Genomic DNA, 21,396 nt, shown 5'->3' with positions numbered 1-21,396 from the left:
ATTGTTGGTACCCCTCAGTTAAAGAAGGAAAAACCCACAATTCTCACTGAAATCACTTGAAACTCACAAAAGTAACAATAAATAAAAATGTATTGAAAATTAAATAATCCAAAACAGCCATCACTTTTGAATTGTTGATTAACATAATTATTTAAAAAAACAAACTAATGAAACAGGCCTGGACAAAAATGATGGTACCTCTATAAAAGATTGAAAACTATTTGACCAGAGTGACATGATTAACTCAGGTGTGTCATTTAATTGACATCACAGGTGTTTCCAAACTCATAATCAGTCAGTCTGCCTATTTAAAGGGAGACAAGTAGTCACCCTGCTGTTTGGTGAAAAGGTGTGTACCACACTGAACATGGACAACAGAAAGCGAAGGAGAGAATTGTCCCAGGACATCCGAAAAAAAATTATAGACAAACATCTTAAAGGTAAAGGCTATAAGACCATCTCTAAACAGCTTGAAGTTCCTGTGACAACAGTGGCTCATATTATTCAGAAGTTCAAGACCCACGGGACAGTAGCCAACCTCCCTGGACGTGGCCGCAAGAGGAAAATTGATGACAAATTGAAGAGACGGATCGTTGGAATTGTATCCAAAGAGCCCAGAGCAACCTCCAAAGAAATTAAAGGTGAACTCCAAGGCCAAGGTACATCAGTGTCAGATCGCACCATTCGTCGTTGTTTGAGCCAAAGTGGACTTCATGGGAGACGACCAAGGAGGACACCACTGCTGAAAAAAACTCATAAAAAAGCCAGACTGGAATTTGCAAAAATGCATGTTGACAAGCCACAAAGCTTCTGGGAGAATGTCCTTTGGACAGATGAGACCAAACTGGAGCTTTTTGGTAAGGCACATCAACTCTATGTTCATAGACTCAAAAACCAAGCATACGAAGAAAAGAACACTGTCCCTACGGTGAAACATGGAGGAGGCTCAGTAATGTTTTGGGGCTGCTTTGCTGCATCTGGCACAGGGTGTCTTGAAAGTGTGCAAGGTACGATGAAATCTGAAGACTATCAAGGCATTCTGGAGAGAAATGTGCTGCCTAGTGTCAGAAAGCTTGGTCTCAGTCGCAGGTCATGGGTCTTCCAATAGGACAACGATCCAAAACACACAGCCAAAAACACCCAAGAATGGCTGAGAGAAAAGCGTTGGACTATTCTAAAGTGGCCTTCTATGAGCCCAGATCTGAATCCCATTGAACATATGTGGAAGGAGCTGAAACATGCCATTTGGAGAAGACACCCATCAAACCTGAGACAACTGGAGCTGTTTGCTCATGAGGAGTGGGCCAAAATACCTGTTGACAGCTGCAGAACGCTCATTGACAAATACAGAAATCGTTTAATTGCAGTGATTGCCTCAAAAGGTTGTGCAACAAAATATTAAGTTATGGGTACCATCATTTTTGTCCAGCCCTATTTTATTAGTTTGTTTTTTTTAATAATTATGTTAATCAACAATTCAAAAGTGATGGCTGATTTTGATTATTTAATTTTCAATAAATTTTTATTTATTGTTACTTTTGTGAGTTTCAAGTGATTTCAGTGAGAATTGTGGGTTTTTCCTTCTTTAACTGAGGGGTACCAACAATTTTGTCCACGTGTGTATAAAGACATTGTAGTAAACCTGTTAACATGTGATTAATCCACATTTGACTCGCACACTATTTTATATTAAATAATTCAGAAAGCCTTGGAGTCTTTTCACTCTTTTCTTCAGGAGGAAATGACATCATGTGGAGCAGGTCATGTGATCTGAAATTAACACACTTCCTTCAGAGGTGTTTTTGTAATGGGTAACTTAGTTGAAAGTAATTTCTCAGACAGTTTTTTATTTTCCATTGAAAATTTAATATATTGCCAAAAAAGAAATATCTGTCATATTATCTCAATAAAAAGAAGAAAGAATAAGCTAGTTTTATTATTGTTTAGCTAAGTAGAAGGTGGTTGTTGCTTAATTTGATTGGTTACTTTTTAATAAATGACTGTTTCCATCATAAATAATTATGGAATTTGTAAAGACATGATCATAATGAAAAACAAAAACATGTTTTTCTTCATTTTTAATAAAAATGTATGCAAGATATATCCCATGGACTTCAAAAGCCCTTCAATTATATATTGACCCATTTATCTGTATTCAATAAAGCAAAAGTAATTTTCTAAATTTACCTCAAGATTGTTCCTTTTTGGCGCTTCATTATTTGGGCTGTTGTTTGAACATTGTAGTTGGATCCCTGCAGCGGCTAGAGATTCCAACCACTGAGAAGCAGAAAATATTTTAAAATCAGCCTATTCTGGCATTTCAGTAGACACTGCAATAGATATTAGAAAAAGTATTACAATAAACCAGCCACTTTTTGTGGGTAGAAAGGTGGAAATATTTCATATTCAGGTAATAAAAGAACATAATGCTGAACTTTGAGTGTATCCTCTTGGATACAGATATGAAAACTGATTAAAGTCATGAATACAAAGGAGAGACCTTTAAAAAAATTGTAAACAATATAAACTGTAGTTAAGGTGGCCTAGACAAAAGAACAGTGTGAACCCGAAAAAACAACAAAAAGACTGGATAGTAAAACACTGACCTGGACTTGGAGCAAGAAAAGCACCTTCAAAGTGCTGCTGTTCCACATCATCTCCTCAAATATGAAACTCTACAGATCCGTCCTCCACCGACAGTGACCTGACTCTGAGCTGGTGCTTTGTTTCAGGGGTGTACTGCCAAGTTTCAGACATTTACTGCCCCTCCTTATGGAGCATGTCTTGCCTTGGGAGTCGTTCAGTTAGCGTTGTAGTTCCTCCTATTCAAGTCCAACGTGCTGGCAGTTTGAAGACTTGCTCCCACTGATGCTGAGTCACTGTTTGATTTTATCAGAGACGGTTTACGTGAAAAACAAAGCGGTTACAGGTGACTACATGCGCAGTAAATCATGCAGGTGTGTTGATGCAGGTGACGCTTTGCACTTTCACTTTTCAAAAACATGACAGGTTTGTTTGACAAATTCATCAGAATCTCTGAAATTCTAAAAAGTATGTATCTGCAGGAAACAGATTTTAAATACCATTCATTATATATATACTTTGCATTTGTTGGCAGGATACTCAGACCACAAGGGATGAACTTCTTCTCTGAGCACACGTGTTGACAAAACAAAACTCGGCTCGGCTCCCATGACACTTGGCAAATAGTACGTTAGCAGTTTATTTTGAAAACTGCCACTGTTCCACTGCGTTTCCCAGGTTTGGACTCCACACAAAATGTTAGCTGCCTCTTGAAATTAATTACTTTTTAATTCAAATATTTTGTCAGTAAATACAAAAACAATGAAACAATTTATCGGTTTAATGTGAAACATCTGCACTGAAGTGACAAATTAAATACAATGAACCACAATTACATTAAAGAGAGAATTGTGATACCTTATAACTTACAAACAAGTAAACAGGAAAAAAAAAAGGCAAGGAAAAACAGAAGCAGAAATGCAGACAAAAAGTGAGCATGTGGTGCGCTGTGATCACCTACCTGTATTCACTCCCACTATTTCTAGTGTTGACAAGCAACCAAAAAGAACACAATGAATACAAAGACCTTCTTCACAGAACCTGTGTTTTTTGACCTGATACATGCGACAGCCGATGTGACCTGCGCTACAGTGTTTATTTTCAAATAATACCTGTATATAATGCAACATAGAAAACTGTCCTTTCATTTTCACTTTAAACTCCAAAAAGTCAGTGTATCAAAATTACATATTTACAAGTCTTCCCAATAAAATGTTCCCTTCCTGCCTTAATATAACTCCACACCATGGCTCACAGCAGCTCAAACTCACCACTTAACCTACAAACTCTGCTCAAACACTATCAAACTATTCTGCGCTACTCCATAGGTAGTCATAATATTGGAGTACTGGAGTAGAATTTTGAAGAATAATAATGACATTGACTGAATTGGTTCTTCAGTTTTGTCACGTATGAGTCTGGGAGGTGGGAATGGTAAGCCATGTCATTAACTACTTATTTTCCTCATGACATGTCTTCTAGCATATAACACACCATATGCGCACACAACAAAAAATACTGTCAGCAGAGAGGGCTTTAAATTCTATGCGTAACAGACTGTAGATTTTGTCAAGCAGTTGTTGACTACGATCTAAACAGGCTCGATTGTCATTAACGAGTGTATCCGTCCAGCTTTGATTACAAAAATACTGAATAAAAATGTCAGTTAGCTGTGGTGAGGTTTGGCCAGGTCAGAGTTCAGATACACCACGGTTGCAGTGATATCGTCTCTGTACATTCGAGCGAGGTCCTCTGGCAACGCGAGCATCGAAGACAGTCTCTCCTGACACAGTTCTCCATATTCCCCAGTGCCCAGAGCATGTCTGATGAGGTGTGTGGCGGCGTTGGTGTCCAGAGCAGGGGAGGCACGAGCCTGGCGTTTTAGCAGGAGTTCATGCATCTGACCCAGTTTTAGCTGCCTCTCAGATGGGGAAACTGGAGCCTGGAGTAAAGAAACGGCAGTCAGGAAACATTTTTAAAGGTAAGCTGCAGAATAAAAACACAATTAAAGTGTTTTACATGGACACTGTGTGCTGCGAATCAATGAAAAAGCAATACAATGATCCCACGTCCCACAATAGACGAAAATCCGCGAAGTAGCGACCATATAGCATTTTAATTATGTATCTATTTTAAGGCTTTATCAATCCTCCCCACACACCGCAGAGCAACACTATGTGCAGCGATCAGACGTCTATGTGAAATGGACACGCTCAACATATGTTGTCAGGACCGTGACTATGAAGTGTAGTGTATTTGATGACTTCCTGCCACATTTTATATAGTATCACTCTGTGTGTCAAAATAAAAGCATCTGCCAGTTGCAGAGTGCATTAAAAGCAGATATCCTTTCTCTAGTACCATTCTTTACTGCAGCTCGCCACAATAGTAAATATGTAAAAAAAAAACCTATATACAGCAAAATCCCATGATATAGCGAAAAATCTGCGATACCAAATGCAATGTAAAAATCTGCGATACAGTGAGACTGCCAAAAGTGAACCGCAATATGGTGAGGGATCACTCTACATGTCACTTTTATACACAAACCTGTAAGTGAATTCCACTCAGGTGCTCTCCAATGAGTCGTACCGCCTCTTCACTCCCCAGTTCATCCCACAGTCCATCAGTGCCGAGGATCAGGAATCGATCCTGAGGTCTCAGCTTGTGATGGGTTATCTCGGGGGCCACATCCAGGTAGGGTGGTGTTAGATAGTTAGGCGGAGTGTACTGATACAAGTTAAGAGAGTCAAGATCCACTCCGGATTCAAGACTGGACAAAATGCTCTGCTGCAACTCGTGGCTCCATTTGAATCTCACGTCACCGAATGCACGCAGCGGCATCAGAACCTGACAGAAAGATAAAAGATTGAACCAGTGATGCATTTTGTTAATTTGAAGGCTTTACTGAGCCTGTTACAAATTCTGCTGTGACAAAAACTCACCCCTAGCAGTCTATCATCTGTGATCACTGTGTCTCTCTCTGAGCGTGGATGCTGAGCTTTGATTCGTTCCACCTCATCCCGGTTCTGGGAGTTGTGATCCTGGGAGAGAGGTACAGCGCTCCATGACCCGTCCTCATTCTGCACCCCTAATACCGCCCGGCAGTCACCAGAATTCGCCACGTAGATCCCATCTGTCCCGACGTGAGCCACACAGGCAGTGCACCCAGCAAATGCAACCTGGAGACATAACGATGCATGTGTATCAGCACCGTGTGACCTCAAATTCACTGAAGAAGCAAAACCTGCACTGTGTCGTTACCTGGATGGCTGTACTTTTCATCAGGTCATTGGAAAGAGGGACTTGAGCCTCCAAGGAGATGTCAGCATCGAGCCGTTTGAAAGCACAATCCAGAGCATCTCGAGGACTAAAACAGAAAAATTGGAAGGTTTGTGATTTGGGCTGTTTGATAGGTATTTCAAAGATCCATCTTGGGAAGAGTTAAAAAATAAAACTGAGCAAACAATGGAGGGAAGTCAAAAGAAAACCAATCAACTGTGAGGACATGCTTATGCGTAGCTCTACAGCGAAGTCCATGAATATTTTGACAGTGACACAATTTTCATAATTTTTTCTCCATACACCACCACAACAGATATGAACTCAAGAAATCTAGTTTAAATTTAAAACTAAAATCTCAGCTTTAATTCACTGGGCTTAACAATAATACTGCATTAACAGGTTGAGAATTACAGACATTTTTTCACATAGTACCTTAACCTTTTCCTGTAACCTAAACGGTTAAGGCAATAGTTTTGTTCACATCAATACCATCTAAAAACTCACTTAAGTTTTCATTTCATTTTATGGTGGCACATTTAGCCCAGGGGGCTGCACAGTGGCTTGTTGGTCAGCACTTTCGCCTTGCAGCTAGAAGATCACCAGCTCACGTCCCGGCCTTCCCGGGATCTTTCTGCATGGAGTTTCTATGTTCTCCCTGTGAATGTGTGGGTTTTTCCGGGTATTTCAGCTTCCTCCCACAGTCCAGAAATATGTTTAGGTTAACTGGTAACTCTAAATTGTCCTTAGGTGTGAATGTGAGTGTGATATACGTCTGTATATGTATATGTAGCCCTGCGATAGACTGATGACCTGTCCAGGGTGTCCACTGTCTTTATTGTAAGTCAGCTGGCATAGGCTCCAGCCATCCGAGACCCTAATGACGATTAAGTGGTGTACAGATGATGGATGGATGGACAATGAGCCCACCAATTTTGGCAGCTTTTATCAACAAAAAAAAAACTTCACTTTTACTATACCACTAAATCCAAACCCAGTTCCATTATCACAGCTTACACTTGAAGACTTGCCTATTAACTTCATATGCACCTGCTACACAGGTGCGCATAGTTTTACAATTTCTCCACAGACTGGAAAATTTTGGCTAAGGCCAGCAGAAGCTTTGTCATTTACATAGTTTTATATGTACTTGTGTGTGAATCAGCAAAAACACAACAAAATACACACATAAACAACAACCGTACCTACCTCATGCCTTCCCCGTGTTCTTCACCATCCAGTAAGTCTTGCCAGAAAACTCGGAGGTGGTCAATGTACAGGGACGCAGATTCCCGATAATTAAAATCTGCATGATGTTTATACCACTGCAGGATGGGAGGAACAGGTCTGCCGTGCTCCATGCTTTTCTCAAGCTCCTCCAAGCTGTGCTCTGGCATCATTGCAACTGCTATGTAGTACAGCAGCCGCTCACTCACAGCCTGAGCACAAGCCCATCCCCCATGGCCATCAAACACTCCAAAGAGCATGCCCTTTGACTGGGGAGGGGAAAAATGTGTTACACTTTTAAAGAAGGGAGAGACTGATGTATAAAAGAGTGCAGGAGATGCATACCTGTAAGCAGGTGGCAGCACTGCGACGGTCCTCATTAGGAGTGTTAGCAGCTAGCTGGTTACTCTCAAACTTTCTCACAGCACTGAGTCCCCTGCCATCAAACTCTGGCACACTAACAGTCTGAAACAGAGACACACATACACACTGGATTATCCACAACTGTGATTGTTATGTGCAAACTGATATATCAGTTTATACCAAACAACATTTCTATTCCTTCTTGCATTGTAGTTTTCTTCCTCTTCCAGAAACAGACATCCAATACCTGCTCATTGGTCCTCAGAATACTGTTGATCTGGACTCGGCTCAGCTGGAGGTCTAGATCCTGACGAGTGGAGAGATGTCGCCCACTCCGAGACCAGTTTCCAGATTCCTCACCAATCCAGCACAACTGGTCTGATCTGAAGGGACTCCAGGATGAGCAGTGACATTGGTTGGCTGGATGGGGCTGAGAAGAGGGAAGTGCTACAAGGTGGGCATACTGAGTGGAAAAGAAGAGTGATTATAACATTAAATATGATTACAAGACAAATGTTTGATATATCATTAAAACTGTCTGAGTTCAGAATACAAACCTGAACTGGGGCTGCAGAATAAAGTGTCAACGTGTAGCTTGAAGCTCTCTGAAGGATGCTGGCGTACACACGTCCATACATCGCTAAGTCAACGCTGCTGGTTGGATGTGGTGCACCTTAATCACAGTAATATCTATACCAAAGTGAATGGGAATTTATTACATCCTAGTATGCATATGCAAGTATGAGATATGTACTTTAACCAACAAGGTGCTAACGGAAACACGTAGCAACCTAGTATGACTTAGGCCGCTTTAAATTAACACAACAATTAACAGGAGCTAAGCTAATACCAAGCAGCATTCATAAACAAATGACATTTCTGTGTGTTACAGATGGAAACCAGTTACATACCACTGACTCGTCAATACACAGCACGTAAAGTTAGCTTATTAGGCTAGCCCTGCTAATATTAAGGTAATTGATGAGCGAACGACGTTAACATTACAACCCAGCCTATACTGAATACATGCATACAGATATGGCACATGCTTCAATAACACTTGATAGAAAACTTAATTAGATACTTACAAACTTAATAAAAGCAGGAATGAATCAACGTCTGTCGGCAGACACAAACTCTAAACATGACGGCAATAATGGGGACATGTGACATACGTCAGACGCACAGTTGTAGTCATAAACTCTGTGGTTGTAGTTCTTGCTCGGTAGTCTTTTCCTTTTTTGCTTTCCTCCTTTCTTGCTTATCACATTTGGAAGAAGAAACAAAAGTGTATAAAAATGTTATCATTCCTTATAATTTCCTCATAGTTTTCGACATGATTTTACATAAATTTAGCTCTAATCTTTAGTGATAATTTGACGACATTCCCAGCGTGATAATTTCAGAGTAGCGGAAGTTGCAATTTAATGTTACATGACACATTTTTCTGCTGAATTTCTGCTCAGACACACATGATGAATGACTCAAAAAAATATATATTGTCATTCACTATGTCAGACCCAAGACATGGATGCAGGTTTTGAGCAATGGGTATTCGTTTTCAATAAAATAAAATAAATAAATAAATAGAATAAAATAAAATTTGTTTTTAAACACTGAAAAGAACAAACACGACAGGGCACGAGAGAAATAAGAGTAATTCTGGTGGGAACTGAATCATCTAAATCGTTCTTTCCGGACGCTGAAACTTAAGCCAGCAAACATAAATACATAAAACTTAAAGTTGTTTGCCTGTTGATCACAGAGAGTTTTTTCTTATTTGATATCCATATACGTCGGTGATTTTGAAATTGCCTAGTTAGTTTCAATCATTGTATTGTATTTTGCTGCTGATCTTTGTAAGTGCTTGTTTCTATGGCAACGCTGAGTGCCGAAGTTCCGTCAGCATTAACCCTAACCCCAACCCTGCTACTATTTTATCGAGATAACGTAGTATTTTCTTTTTTTCATTGACAGCTGAGGATTACTAATGAAGTTAATTCGGATTTAGGCATGAGAAACTGTACTTTGAGAGAGTTGCTGCTTTAGTCGAAGTTTTATATTTGTATTTACGTACATTTGCTAGGTTAGCTAAAGCTAGCTAGCGCTAGTTTTGAAAATAGCATTTAATGTTAGCCGTGAATAGTGCTAGAATAGCAAGACGAGGGAAGTAGAAGCTGATGTTCTTTTGATATTTAGCTCGCCAAACGTGTAATATTTGACAATGGCTTTAAAACACTAAGTCATTCAAAAAGTAAAATGGATAAGAAGGAGGTTTGCGACAGCAACCGTAATAGTAAGTTACAGAGCTGCTAACGCCACAATTTTATTTATGTATTTGTAGATGGGCGAATATAGCACTGTACATTATCCAATATCTGTCTAACTTCTTTCAGCCATAAAGACAGATCTCAGTTTGCTGCTAGAGTGTCTGAAGTTTCAGATGAAATGTCCTGAGTTACAGAAACAAGCTCTTCTCACCATTCACTCAATCTGTGAAAAGAGAGGTAAGAATGAACCACCAGTGTCAGTCTGTAAGATTAGTTTTTGTTTTGATAAAGCATGCATTCTTGTTATTGAGGTCAGTTATTCATTTCCATGTTCAGCATAATACCTGACCATGCTGCCTGTCCAATGTTCTAAAATGTTCATTCTTTTAGAGGATAATGTGGACCTGCTAAGACAATTGGGAGGTGTGGTGTTTGTGTATAACCTCTCCAAATCCAGCATTGTTCATTCAGAGGTCAAGGAGACTGCACTATTTACACTTGGTACCCTGGCAGAGGCCAATGGTAGGCACATGTATGAGGTAGTTGCTGGATCTCAATTCAGGGGCATATCTGGAGATCAACACTCAAAACTGTGAGGGAATCAGCTTGTTTGAACACAACTGAGGATGTGGTATATGTGGGTGGTAAAATCCGGCCCCTATGGCAAATTACAAAAACATTTTTACATATTTAGTTCTGTTATGTGGGCATCGAAGACTGTGGTCCTGAACTGAGATACAGCATTAGTGTATTTTATTTGTGTGTACACTAAACCTGTGTACTGTATTTTGTGTTGGATATAACTGTACAGTTGCAATATATTTTCAGTGCAAAATATGTTTAGAGTTGATAATATACTATTTATCTTTTCTTCTGGTAGTGTACTGCAAGAATTCTCTGTGCAGAAAGGAGACATTTCTAGACCTTGCTGGTTGTTTGATGAAAGAAGACATCCCACTGACACAGAAGAGAGTCTCTGTCTATTTGCTGTTTGTGTTGGTAGCTGACAACAGTAAGATCAAGGCTCAACTGACAGAATGAGTTAAAGCCATAGGATTGGCCATCACATTTATGTGCCTGTTTTTCTTTCTCTTTATATGACCTTTTATTTGGTTAGTTCCAAGCTCATGAAAGCTATTCCATACCTGTGGAACTGAATAGTTCTATAGTTGTGGGAAAAAAGTTACTGACTACCCTTGTGTGTATGTGTGCTATTGCAGAATTGGGACAGACTTTAGCCCAAACAACTGGCTGCCTTGATATTCTACTGGACCTCTTTAGGTACTTCGCAGTGCTAAATGCTCTGTAGTTTTGTGGTTGTGCATGATTCTCACCCTGTTTACATAGATGTACAGATTTTAGTAAAAATAAAACACTCATATGAGTACATGAGTTTAATAATGTATATTTTTGCAGGACAACTTTCCCTCTCGCTACAGGGGCTACTTTGAAATTTGCTGGTGCTACACAAGCATACCAACTGTGGACATCTGTGTCAAGTGCTCTCTGTGGCTGTGTCAACAATCCCCAGAATGGTAATATTATCTGTGTATTGTTTCTTGTACTCGCCACATAATATGTAAAAGATGCCTTCAAAAAACTTGAAATCATCCATGGGATAGTGCAATAAGTTTATGTGTGGAGCATGACCGAATGCAGTTTTTACTCGGTTGCATCTTTCTTTGTTTTCTGTTGCAGAGGAGGGTCAGCGTATTTGTGTGGCAGCCTTTCCCATAGTAAAAGTCTGGCTTCAGCAGATTTCTCTGCCTCGCACTGAAATTTTTCAACCCATTTGCTCCTTCATAGCAATGACCGTTGCCAACAACTGTAAGTGAAAGTGGGTGAAACTACTAAACCGAAACTAAAATCCAAACTTTTAAATGTTCATTTCTACTTTGTTTTTGCAGCCTGTGTTCAGGAGAGCTTTTCAGCCTCTGGGGGTTTGAAGACTCTCACTCTTGCACTAGTTCGTGTAGCTTCTGCTGCAGATATAAGCTTGTTGTCTTGCCAGCTTTCTGTCATTATATCCAAGACCCTGTCAGCTTGCATAACTGACAACTGTACGTACTGCTCTCAATCACACATGCGTACATTTTGACATTTTGCTTGTACTACCTTAAGGAGACCCCACTTCTTTGTTCAAAATCTTTTTTTGTAGCTACTCTGGCTTCAGGTCTGGCTCAGTATGGAATAGTGTCCCACCTTTTCTGTCTGCTGACCAGTCCACACTTGGACCCTGAGGATAGACTCTCTGTTTTACTAACCCTGGGCCACTGCACTGAGGCCTCTGGTGAGACTACTCAATAGTATCCTAATTTCTTTGTGGAACATTTTCTCTGAGTGACTTCCAATTTACATTTTAAGCATATACTCTCTCACTTAATGCAGCTTTTGACAGTCTTCCATTTCTTAAGATTACAACACACTGTCCACGTATTGTTCTCAACTGTGTGCTTATTTGGGTCTTCAGAGGAGCACCAGTCCCAGCTGGTCCAGTGTGGAGGCCTGCCCCTTATCATAACTTTACTCGCAGAAGACACAAGCGAGGAGGTTCGGAAGGCTGCCACGTTTGTATTGCAGGCTTGCAAACAGGCCAGTAAGTTCAAGCATAATTCTCTTATTCTACACATTATCACATTTCAGAGTCAATACTATAAATACGAATGTTTTATTAAATTCTCTGCATTTACTTGTGTATTAAGAATGTCAGCTTAATTTTGAATCACTGCATAATTTAAATAAGCTGTCTTACTCTTTCATATTAAAGCAAATTTGCACCCACCTTAGAAAGCATTCATTTGAAGGTAAATTGGCTCACTCTGGCTCAGCATAACACTTCTCTTAAGGCAGTAAAGACCAGGGGTTAGTTCTTCTCTTTCCAATATTGTGTTGAATTATGTCAGCCATGTTTGGCTTTCTTTCACTTAACTGAATGCTATTTAGAAAAGTAAGATTAAGTAGAGAGAATGAGTGATTTAATCATTTGTGTGTTAAATCTGCAGTAAGGCACTTTTATAATGACCCATTTGTCTTTTCTGTAAAGCCATGTGCCTGGGGGTGGATGGTTTGATCGATAAACAAGTTGAAAACATGGAACCTTTGACAAATGTGGAGAGTTTCCGACATTCAGCCAGAGATTTGCTCCGCAGGCTTGACCTGCTACAAAAAAGACAGCTCATGGTGAGACATGCATTCACGCACATTGCGGCAGACTGACCATCGTGTGTCAAGGTGACTCATGATGTGTGCTTCTGCTCATGTTTAGGAGGTTGAGGATGAGCAGAAAGACATAAATCCCCCAACCTTATCTGATGTGCAAGGCCATGCATCTCTGTTCCGAGCCTTACCTGTATCACTGCAAAGCAACAAGAGGCTTAATATCATCCCCACATATGGGCTTGCACAGGCTGGTGGTGACAGCAACATTAAACTTGAAACTGTCAGAAACATAGTGGAGGATGACAATAACAGTGAAATGAGGAAAACTGCCAGCAGTTTAAGTGCCTGGGGAGGGAAGTCTACAACCAGTGGAAGGGGTGTGTGGTGTCCAGCATGCAAGGGTACAGGAGCCATAATGTCTTCTCATATACAGTCACTAGGGAGTGGCAGTGAGCTACAGACAGCAAATAAGTCAGTGGAGTTGCTCTATTTTCATTAGTTGTTTATTTGAAAGATCTTTGCTAAAGACAAAAGGATTGATTACCCTTCTTTCTTTCTTTTTTCTGTGATTTTGTAGTCAGTTTAAGTCCCCGTTACCAGTAAGGCAAACGAAACGACAAGAGATGAAACGCTTTGAAGGTCAGATAAACACCATTTTGCCTTTACTACAATGCTTTAATGTTTGTTTTCAGTATACATGTTGTTTGTAGCATGTTTTTAAGTAATATGTTTTTATATTTAGACCTGAAGGACAGTGAGATGAGTAAAGAGGGCCGAATCATAGTGGAGGAACAGTCTGTCTCTCATATCCGTTGTGCAGGTAGGAGAATATAAAGATGATCCTCAATCAAATGGTCTAATATAAGTGCATTGTATCGAATAGCCTTTATTTTTACAAACAATTTTCTTATTTGAAGAATGAAGCAGAATTCTATGCTGGAGTGTTTCTTACATGTAGGTTGGGGTGATAGTTTATGTGCAGAGAATCTCAGTCACTTATTTTTGTGTTGTAACAAAAGTAAATCTAAGCATTTAAAGTCTTGGGTCAGTGCAATATAGTTTCTTAAGGACATTTTGTGTTTTCAGTTGTCATCTACATGTACAGGCTTTCTTGGGACTTAAGAAGGTCATTTAGATTTTCATGCTTGTAATTATTCTTTTAGACTTTAACAAACATTCAGATGCTTCAGTGGATACAGCAACTACATTTTGACAAGTTGTTAATAGGTTATATCGCTGTTCTTGGTTTCATTTAGGTTGTGTATTACCTTTTGAAGAAGCGACCAGTCGTACTTTTGCAACGCTACAAAGCTCTTGCCAACACAGCTGTGACATGCACAAGGTTCTCCAAGAGGCCACAGAGAAATTCAGAAGACGTCACTGCAACCTTCTTTTGAGGAAAGAACACCATGACAACACCATGGAGAACATACACCCAGAGAGAGCTGAGCCTCGAAGATGCTCGGAAAGTTGGAGGAGTAAGAGTAAGAGGCCTTATAATTGAATTTGCTCACGAAATTCGTCTTATTAGCAGGTGTAGTTTTTGTCTGATTGGTCAAAGAGTTAGTTCCAACCACACTAAGTGTTCCTGTAAAGCATGACATGACTACAGAATTGATTTCAGAGATGAACAGTTAATCAATTTCAAATAGAAATCAAGAGAATGCAGTTAGCAAATTGTAAAGGCTGCAAGTCAGGACATATTTTATACAGTGCATCTAAACCAGGGTTTGAACTCTTTCATCAGTGGTTTTATAAATTCATGCACCTTGTGTATCGGTTATGCTTCTGATGGTATCGCATATATGCCATGACATGTTTTAAATCTGTTACAGAGAGACTGTTGAACCGAAGCTGGACATTAAAGAAATTAAATTGCAAATCAACTTGCAATCCCAATATCCCTTAGAAAAATCGTTCGGCCCTAATGGATTGTTTTGCTAAATAGAGCTTTGGAGAACTGCTCTTTCGTCCTAGAGTTGATGAATGTTTTAAGAGTCAGAAAAATATGATTTATTGAGTTCTCTGTGGATAATTTTTCTCACTTAACAGTCTAATATTAGGCCATACACTCGAAACAACCAATTTATTGCCAAAAAACAACAGATAAGCAATCAAGTAAAATCAACACCAAAGAAAAGGCCCAAAGCTACCATGAGGTTTACTCCCCACTGCGTGATTGGGGTGTTATTTAACTCATCACTGCATGTTGGCACAGCTACTATGTGTGCCCTTTTACTATTTTATTTAAAAAAGAACAATAGTATCAGTATCAGTTGTCTTTCTAAAGCCTGGCTGTTGATGGACATTGTGTCCTACTCAGTTTGCAACAGCCTTCCTTTGCAAGTTTTATGTCAGACGGCTGGTTCAGGAGGTGTTACACTATGCAGTGCTTTGTATCACACACTCAGTATCAAAGTTTAATGTAGGAAAAGACATAAATTTTCATCACACTGAACACCATGTGTGCATTTCTTTACACTTTGATATACAGTCTCCAGTGGGTAAACACACTGCACCACTAGCGTCACTGACTTCCCCACTTCTACATCTGGATTGTGTCTCAAGAGCATCCTGAGTCTGTGTTGTCCCAGTCTTCTCCTCGTTGAACAGTCACTCCTTTGCAGTTTTCACCATAACTTACATTTTGCCAAACTCATTTCCCATAATCAATCTCTAAGTTTCAAAGAGAACTATATCATTAAAGAAATTTATTTGTAAAATTTGCCGTTTTGAAACTTGGTGCTATCTTCCATATTTGCACCCCTCTGTCCTGTATTTCTTGGTTGGTGCTCACATTTACAGTACACTTGTTTCTGAGGGCTACTGAGTTTTGTTGTATTTTTTTCACCTTACATGTAAGCTCTAGTTCTGCATTTTCTGACTTCAGTCATTATAACTTGATGAGGATAGCATTGACTAATCTATTACTGCAACATGGTCTGAATAGTACTGCCATTGTCAGGAAATATACAGATGTTAGGACATGGGTGTAGGCAACATTTCAGACTTTGTCTGTAATGCATATGTCATCAGTGCACTGAAATATGCTTAACTCCTGCTTTCATTGCTTGACAATTTTAAGACCATTGTATTTGTAAAATATTTCTTGACTAATAGTCTTTTTGGTGCTTTATTTTAGTTTTTGACCTACTTTGTGAACAAGCTATTTTATTGTCCGTGTCTGTTACTTCATAACTCTTACATTAATGACCTAAACAAGAAACACAGAGTGTTTAACTATTGCTATAAAATGTCTGATTTCTGGGAACAGGAAATGGCCTGTCAGAAAACCTCTGGAAGAAGTACAGTAGTCTAGATTGTGTAGCAAATAAATGTAACACACCAATGTTCTAAAGTACTGTATGGAATACGTCTACCTGGATTTACAGAAAAACAGTTACTTTAAAACTGAAATTTTGTAAATCTCACAAACGCACAAGTACAATAGGAAACAAGAAAAGCACTCAGATTGCAGTACTGCCTCAAGGCTGCTCAGCTGTTGTGTGATTTCCAAAGGATAAGTCCTGATAAGTCTGCAATGATCGATTTATAGTAGGATTGAAAAATTTCATCCAAATCCGTTGGTCCGTTATTGAGTGATGTTGCGCACATACAGAAGGATAGATTAGCAGACAAACGTACATCGATCACCACAGAACTCCACCGCGTTCCTTGGCAGAGTAAAAACAGAACTAAACTATTAATTTAAACCAATTTATCTGGGTCAGTAGGACCTGTTGGGCTCTCAGAAGGTTGCACCCTTGTTTTAATATGATCTTGGTTGCTGTGTCTTGTGGAAATGGCCTGAACTCCTTCTAAGATGACCGATTCTAGGTTTTACCTGAAACCTCTGATAGTCATGATTTAACTGAAGTTTAAGTTCATAAGATTCACTGCAAAGACAGATTTCTACAGCTCAGATAAAAAAATTTTTGTGACATTTCACATTTTTAGCAATTCTGTTTTGTTTTTCTTTTTTCAATGGTAACTATAATTTTACTGTTAAAATTAGAGGTGTCACTTCTCCATCAGTCAATTACAACAATATGGACAACAGTGCAGCTCACAATAACACTGTTAATAACTCAGCAGCATACACGAAATGATGACAATTACTTAGTTGCCTCAGAGCATGGTGGTAAGCACTGAGACACATGAGACTGATCTTATGTTCTCTGACACACCTGTGTTGGGCAACTATTGATAAATGAAAGAGCGTGAGAAAACATGTTGTCTTAATCCTTTAAGCCAAACCTGTCTGATGCAACTCAACTCAGAAACAACATAAAGACATGACACAAGAAGTCTTTCCAGTCAACAAGTTGTTCCTGAAAGCTAAACAAATAATCTGAATACGGTACTTGCAAGTTGTTGCCTGTTCTTGTTGCATGTAGATGTGATATGCATGTGTAATATTCCGTAAATGTGTAATTTAGACGTTTTTTTTTTCTTCACAGGTGTCAGTTTGACTCCACTGTACAGAGGAGCTAAAAAGGAAACATCCACCTCTTTCAACAGGACTGGTATAAAATATTATCATACAGCAACAGCAGCACATGATTTACTGTTATCTTGTATATTTGCCGTATTCAACAGCATTGATTCCACCACTCCTTTCAGGTCCAGCTTTGGCTCCCCTTAAAAGGCAGCATCTTCCTGAAGATAGATACAAAATATCAAATATCGGTATTTTAAGTAGATTACTTTAAGTGTGTGTGTGAATGTTATGATTGAGAGTCTGTGGTAGGAGCTGTCTTCTGCAATGTGTTCTTGGCAGCAGACAAACCAAAGAGTAGAAGGAATGTTGAACTGCAGCCAGTGTTCTCACAGTGCAGGCCAGAGCTGGTTCAGAGCTGCACAGCTGTATTAAGCTGTTTCACACTCTGTATAACACAGTGTGTGTGTGCATGAGAGGGAGAGTGGGGAAGAGAGGGAGGGAGAGAGAGAAAGACACTGCAATGGTATATTCTGATGCTTTTGAGTGATGACAGTGACATAGTTGTGAAAGAGGAGCGACTTTGGCGTTATGATTTAGTATATTCTTTACTTGCATTACATTCACTGCACTGTATATTGAAGTGATATGTTGATTTATTTTGTCAATAGCTTTTCCATGCATCTCCTTTTCCTCTTGGTTTTGCCAGTTCGTATCATCTCAGTTAGCTTGAGAATTGCTGTCGTGTTGCTATGCAGAGGCACTGTTGTATAGTGCAGTCTTTCAGTGCTGTCGTGGTGAGATTTACTGTTTCTTCTTACCTCTTAGCCAAATGCTTTTTCCAATGCTCACTTTGCAAGAGTCAATAGTTTTTTCTTCCACTGCACAGACCACATTTACAGCATGTTCATCTGTTTTTCCACTGTTCTCTTGTCCCCATTTTACATTTTCTGTCATAATTCTGATCTATTTCTTCTCTCTCTTTTTCTGTTACCATCTCCTCCCTTGTTGTTGTTTACAGGGCTGCTGTTTTAGTTGTACTGAATGTTGTAGTATTGCTTGTAAGAAGTAGGACAAGAGAAGACATTGTCTCTCAGGATGTTAAGTCTGGGACCTGTTGACATATTGCTGAAACAGAATGAGTTGTATAAACTGGAATTCTCTTTGTCTTTTTCATACAAACACATATACAAACTTAATTTTTCAAATACAGAGAGAAGACGCTGGAGTAACAGTGGACATAATGTGCTTGATGATCAGCCAAAGAATGTAGAAGACCAGTGTTCCACAGTAAGAGTCAAAAATGTGTTGACATATATGACTTGCCAGGTTTTCCAAAAGCATTTAATGCCATGACAATAGTGTATGCTGCAGTGCATCAAAGTTGTACAAATATTTGAGGATTGAAGTGTGGAAATATACTGGAAAGAATAGCTTCACATTACCCAGTTACCAACAATCATTTAACCCGGACAGTTTTCTCACTTCAGTTCCTGCACACTGCAAACCAATATACTGTGGTGCAATTACATTGATTTGTAATTTTCAGCATAAAGAAGAAAAGATGAATGAATGTATGCCCTATTTTTTAAAACATGAAATAAACCACAGGGATCCTGCTGTTTTGTACGCTAGGGAGGGTAATCTAATGTTTTAAGTAGTATTTAAGGATTACTGTGTTTAAAGTTAATTTCAAGTTTTAGTGAACTTATGTGTGTACTTTACTGTCGATACATGAGACCAAATTTCCCTTTTGCTTTACAGGCTGGGAAAGATTTAACTTAATTTCTTTGAAATGGGAATTTCTATAGATCTAGTGTTTTTCATCAGAGCTTCAGTAGAAGGCCACTAGACTTTATAGTTTTTGTAGACATTTCACTTCCTTAGTTCTTTTTCTGGAGGACTGAAGAAATGATTAATAAACTATGTTCTTCCGAAGAACTGAAGAAGCCTCGGGGATTTACAGATGAAACACCGTCAAGAACCAAAAAGAGAAGTCCGGTTCTTTTTACTAAAGCTCCTAGGATTGTTAATGCCCTCAAAAATGTTGAACTTTTGACTCACAGAGACCATATGTTCAGTCTCAAAGTTCATTGTTGTATACTGACAGGGGTTGTCTGTTTAAATGTGAAAAATGAATGGCTGAGAGTAATTTATGTGCAGTTAATGAACTGAAAGTAGTAAAACCACTAGTGTGGTCTGTTAGTATTGGTCACAGGGAGCATGAGCAGATCACTTTCAGTATGACTGATGAAAATCAGATGTTATGAAAGCACATATTCTCCTACTTCATTAATTTTAGATATGATTACATAGAAAGGCATCAGCAGTTATATAGCAAAAGGAAAGCATGAACTACACCTAAAAGGAAATTAATAATTTGGTAGGTGTTTTACATTTTACTGTATCAATTGTGCCTTTGCGCATGTGTCATTTTAACCTCTTCTGCGTTTCTTAATTATACTCATAGCGAAGGAAGAGGATGGACTTCAGCCGTGAAGAGGTGCACTACCTACTGTCTGGAGTGAAGAAGTATGGCTTCTCCTGGAACTCCATCTTGTGGTCTTATCCCTTCAAACCTGGACGCACCAGCGTTGGCTTGGCCAAGAAATACAGGCGCCTAATGGTAATGAGACAATCTTGAAATATTCTAGTTTCCTAGGTAACTTTGAAAGTATATTGAGATGCACTACCTTACTTTCTCTGGTTTTACCCTCAGAAATGCAAAACCCAGGATGTCAGCTGTGCATAGTCGTAGTCCTGAGATCCTGGGTCAGTTCATTTTTAATGACCTTCTGTAAATCAACTAATTTATCTGCATTCTGTCCAGTTCAAAACACTGCACCGTCTTTAATGTAATCCAAAGCAGTATATTCTTCATATACTTACTATACTCTGAGTATTTATTTGATTTTTAATGCTTTGCATGTTGGCACTGTTTTAAAAGCATTTTCTCCAACACATTCTTGTGCTTTGTGAAATATTGCTAATTGTTTAAATTTCCTGAGTTCAGGTGTAAGCATCTTTGTCAAATAGGTCTTCATATTTGATTAACATGAACATACTTTCATATATGTTTTATTTAAATTGAGAATGTAGTTGAAGACGCTGTTTGTATTTATATGTTTATGCAGTAGGTTCATGCATAAAATGTTATTTGAGACTAAACCAGAAACTGTTGGGAGTTTTTGTACAGTTAAATTGTGCCAGACTGGAAATAGGTGTGACATCCAGGTTTTGTTGAAATAGCATCTATTGCACATCTGTCGACTTTGTCTGCCACAACACAATGTGTTTGAGTTGTGGCAGTGAAAAGAAGCAGCCCTAAACAATTTGGCAACTATGTATATTAATTCTGTGTCCTTGCTGTCGTTTTGGCCAGTTCAGGTTTGCTGTGTGCCAGTTTGGATAAAACTGAATAGTGGGAATGTCAGGAAATCTAGACCAGTAAAAAAAATAAAAATGTACGGCCATATGTTATTTGACCCAAAATTCATGAAAAAGCGATATCCGTTCTGCAGTTTGGAGCCAGAGCATAAAATAAAGTTAACTTATTTTTTTAAAAAATTGTAACAAGAAGATGTTCTAGGCAAAAAAGAATATTGCAATGAAAAAAAAACAATTTCTTGTACTTCCACTTATATAAAATATACATGTGTGTACATATTTGTGTTACTTCCCTGACATACAGCGTCATGGACGCAAATACCAAGTTCTGTTTTGTTTTTGTACTCTGGCCATCCCAGTCTGTAGAGAAACAGGAAATCAACAAGGAGAGAGGGGACTCGAGTCCCGCACTTTTGTTTATTGAGCTGAAAGCCTCTGGTATGACAGGAATCACAACTAGAGCAAATAATGCTGCTTATCTATTCTCGTTGTGCATCAAGAAGCAGCTCAGTCTGCAAACTGTATCCTTTACTGAGGCTGAGCCTGACTGAGATCACTGTCTACAGAGTGCCTCTCCCACTCTGTGGGGACTCATCAGTGTGTTGCCAAAACCATGGGATTTACCCATTTGCCATGCCCCAAGGCGTAGGCTGCTAGAGTTAGGTGTGTCTTGACAAGACAAAATGT

General features: G+C 39.1%; 2 protein-coding genes across 3 annotated transcripts; one reads left to right on the top strand and one right to left on the bottom strand.

The window, feature by feature from the left end:
- Nucleotides 1-3,346: 3,346 nt before the first annotated feature.
- Nucleotides 3,347-8,637, bottom strand: pdp2 (putative pyruvate dehydrogenase phosphatase isoenzyme 2). Its single transcript, XM_022213710.2, has 9 exons — nt 8,544-8,637; nt 8,013-8,145; nt 7,703-7,918; nt 7,438-7,557; nt 7,075-7,361; nt 5,848-5,953; nt 5,529-5,765; nt 5,134-5,433; nt 3,347-4,525 (listed from the first exon to the last, which is right to left on the bottom strand). Exons 2-9 carry the CDS (start codon nt 8,091-8,093, stop codon nt 4,250-4,252), a joined length of 1,623 nt encoding a protein of 540 aa, XP_022069402.1. The 5' UTR covers nt 8,094-8,145; nt 8,544-8,637; the 3' UTR covers nt 3,347-4,249.
- Nucleotides 8,638-8,759: 122 nt separating this feature from the next.
- On the top strand, nt 8,760-20,490 carry terb1 (telomere repeat binding bouquet formation protein 1). 2 transcript variants are annotated; one of them, XM_022213709.2, is made up of 20 exons: nt 8,760-9,751; nt 9,852-9,962; nt 10,116-10,247; nt 10,606-10,737; nt 10,946-11,006; nt 11,142-11,260; nt 11,424-11,552; nt 11,633-11,785; nt 11,884-12,015; nt 12,196-12,321; nt 12,769-12,905; nt 12,991-13,355; nt 13,462-13,523; nt 13,627-13,704; nt 14,141-14,368; nt 17,345-17,410; nt 17,508-17,573; nt 18,536-18,612; nt 19,793-19,948; nt 20,042-20,490. In XM_022213709.2, the coding sequence occupies exons 1-20, from the start codon at nt 9,715-9,717 to the stop codon at nt 20,072-20,074; spliced, it is 2,400 nt and encodes a 799-aa protein (XP_022069401.2). In that variant the 5' UTR covers nt 8,760-9,714; the 3' UTR covers nt 20,075-20,490. The 2 variants fall into 2 exon arrangements, with proteins under 2 accessions (XP_022069401.2, XP_051807563.1); XM_051951603.1 differs by lacking the exons at nt 8,760-9,751; nt 10,116-10,247 and having other exon boundaries at nt 9,859-9,962; nt 10,606-11,006.
- The last annotated feature ends 906 nt before the right edge of the window (nt 20,491-21,396 follow it).

The sequence above is a fragment of the Acanthochromis polyacanthus genome, chromosome 8, assembly GCF_021347895.1.
Source record: "Acanthochromis polyacanthus isolate Apoly-LR-REF ecotype Palm Island chromosome 8, KAUST_Apoly_ChrSc, whole genome shotgun sequence".
NCBI classification, from domain to species: Eukaryota; Metazoa; Chordata; class Actinopteri; family Pomacentridae; genus Acanthochromis; species Acanthochromis polyacanthus.
Note: the sequence above shows the minus strand (reverse complement) of the source record. Positions and strands in the feature narration are given on the sequence as shown.

Excerpts from the sequence above, each read along its gene's own strand:
- terb1 (XM_022213709.2), top strand. The coding sequence starts at position 9,715 with ATGGATAAGAAGGAGGTTTGCGACAGCAACCGTAATA. Across the intron at positions 13,356-13,461 it reads GAGCTACAGACAGCAAATAA|TCAGTTTAAGTCCCCGTTAC; the intron begins GTCAGTGGAGTT and ends GTGATTTTGTAG. Across the intron at positions 19,949-20,041 it reads AGAAATACAGGCGCCTAATG|AAATGCAAAACCCAGGATGT; the intron begins GTAATGAGACAA and ends TTTTACCCTCAG.
- pdp2 (XM_022213710.2), bottom strand. The coding sequence starts at position 8,093 with ATGTATGGACGTGTGTACGCCAGCATCCTTCAGAGAGCTTCAAGCTAC. Across the intron at positions 7,362-7,437 it reads GTGCTGCCACCTGCTTACAG|TCAAAGGGCATGCTCTTTGG; the intron begins GTATGCATCTCC and ends TCCCCTCCCCAG. Across the intron at positions 5,434-5,528 it reads CAGATGATAGACTGCTAGGG|GTTCTGATGCCGCTGCGTGC; the intron begins GTGAGTTTTTGT and ends TCTTTCTGTCAG.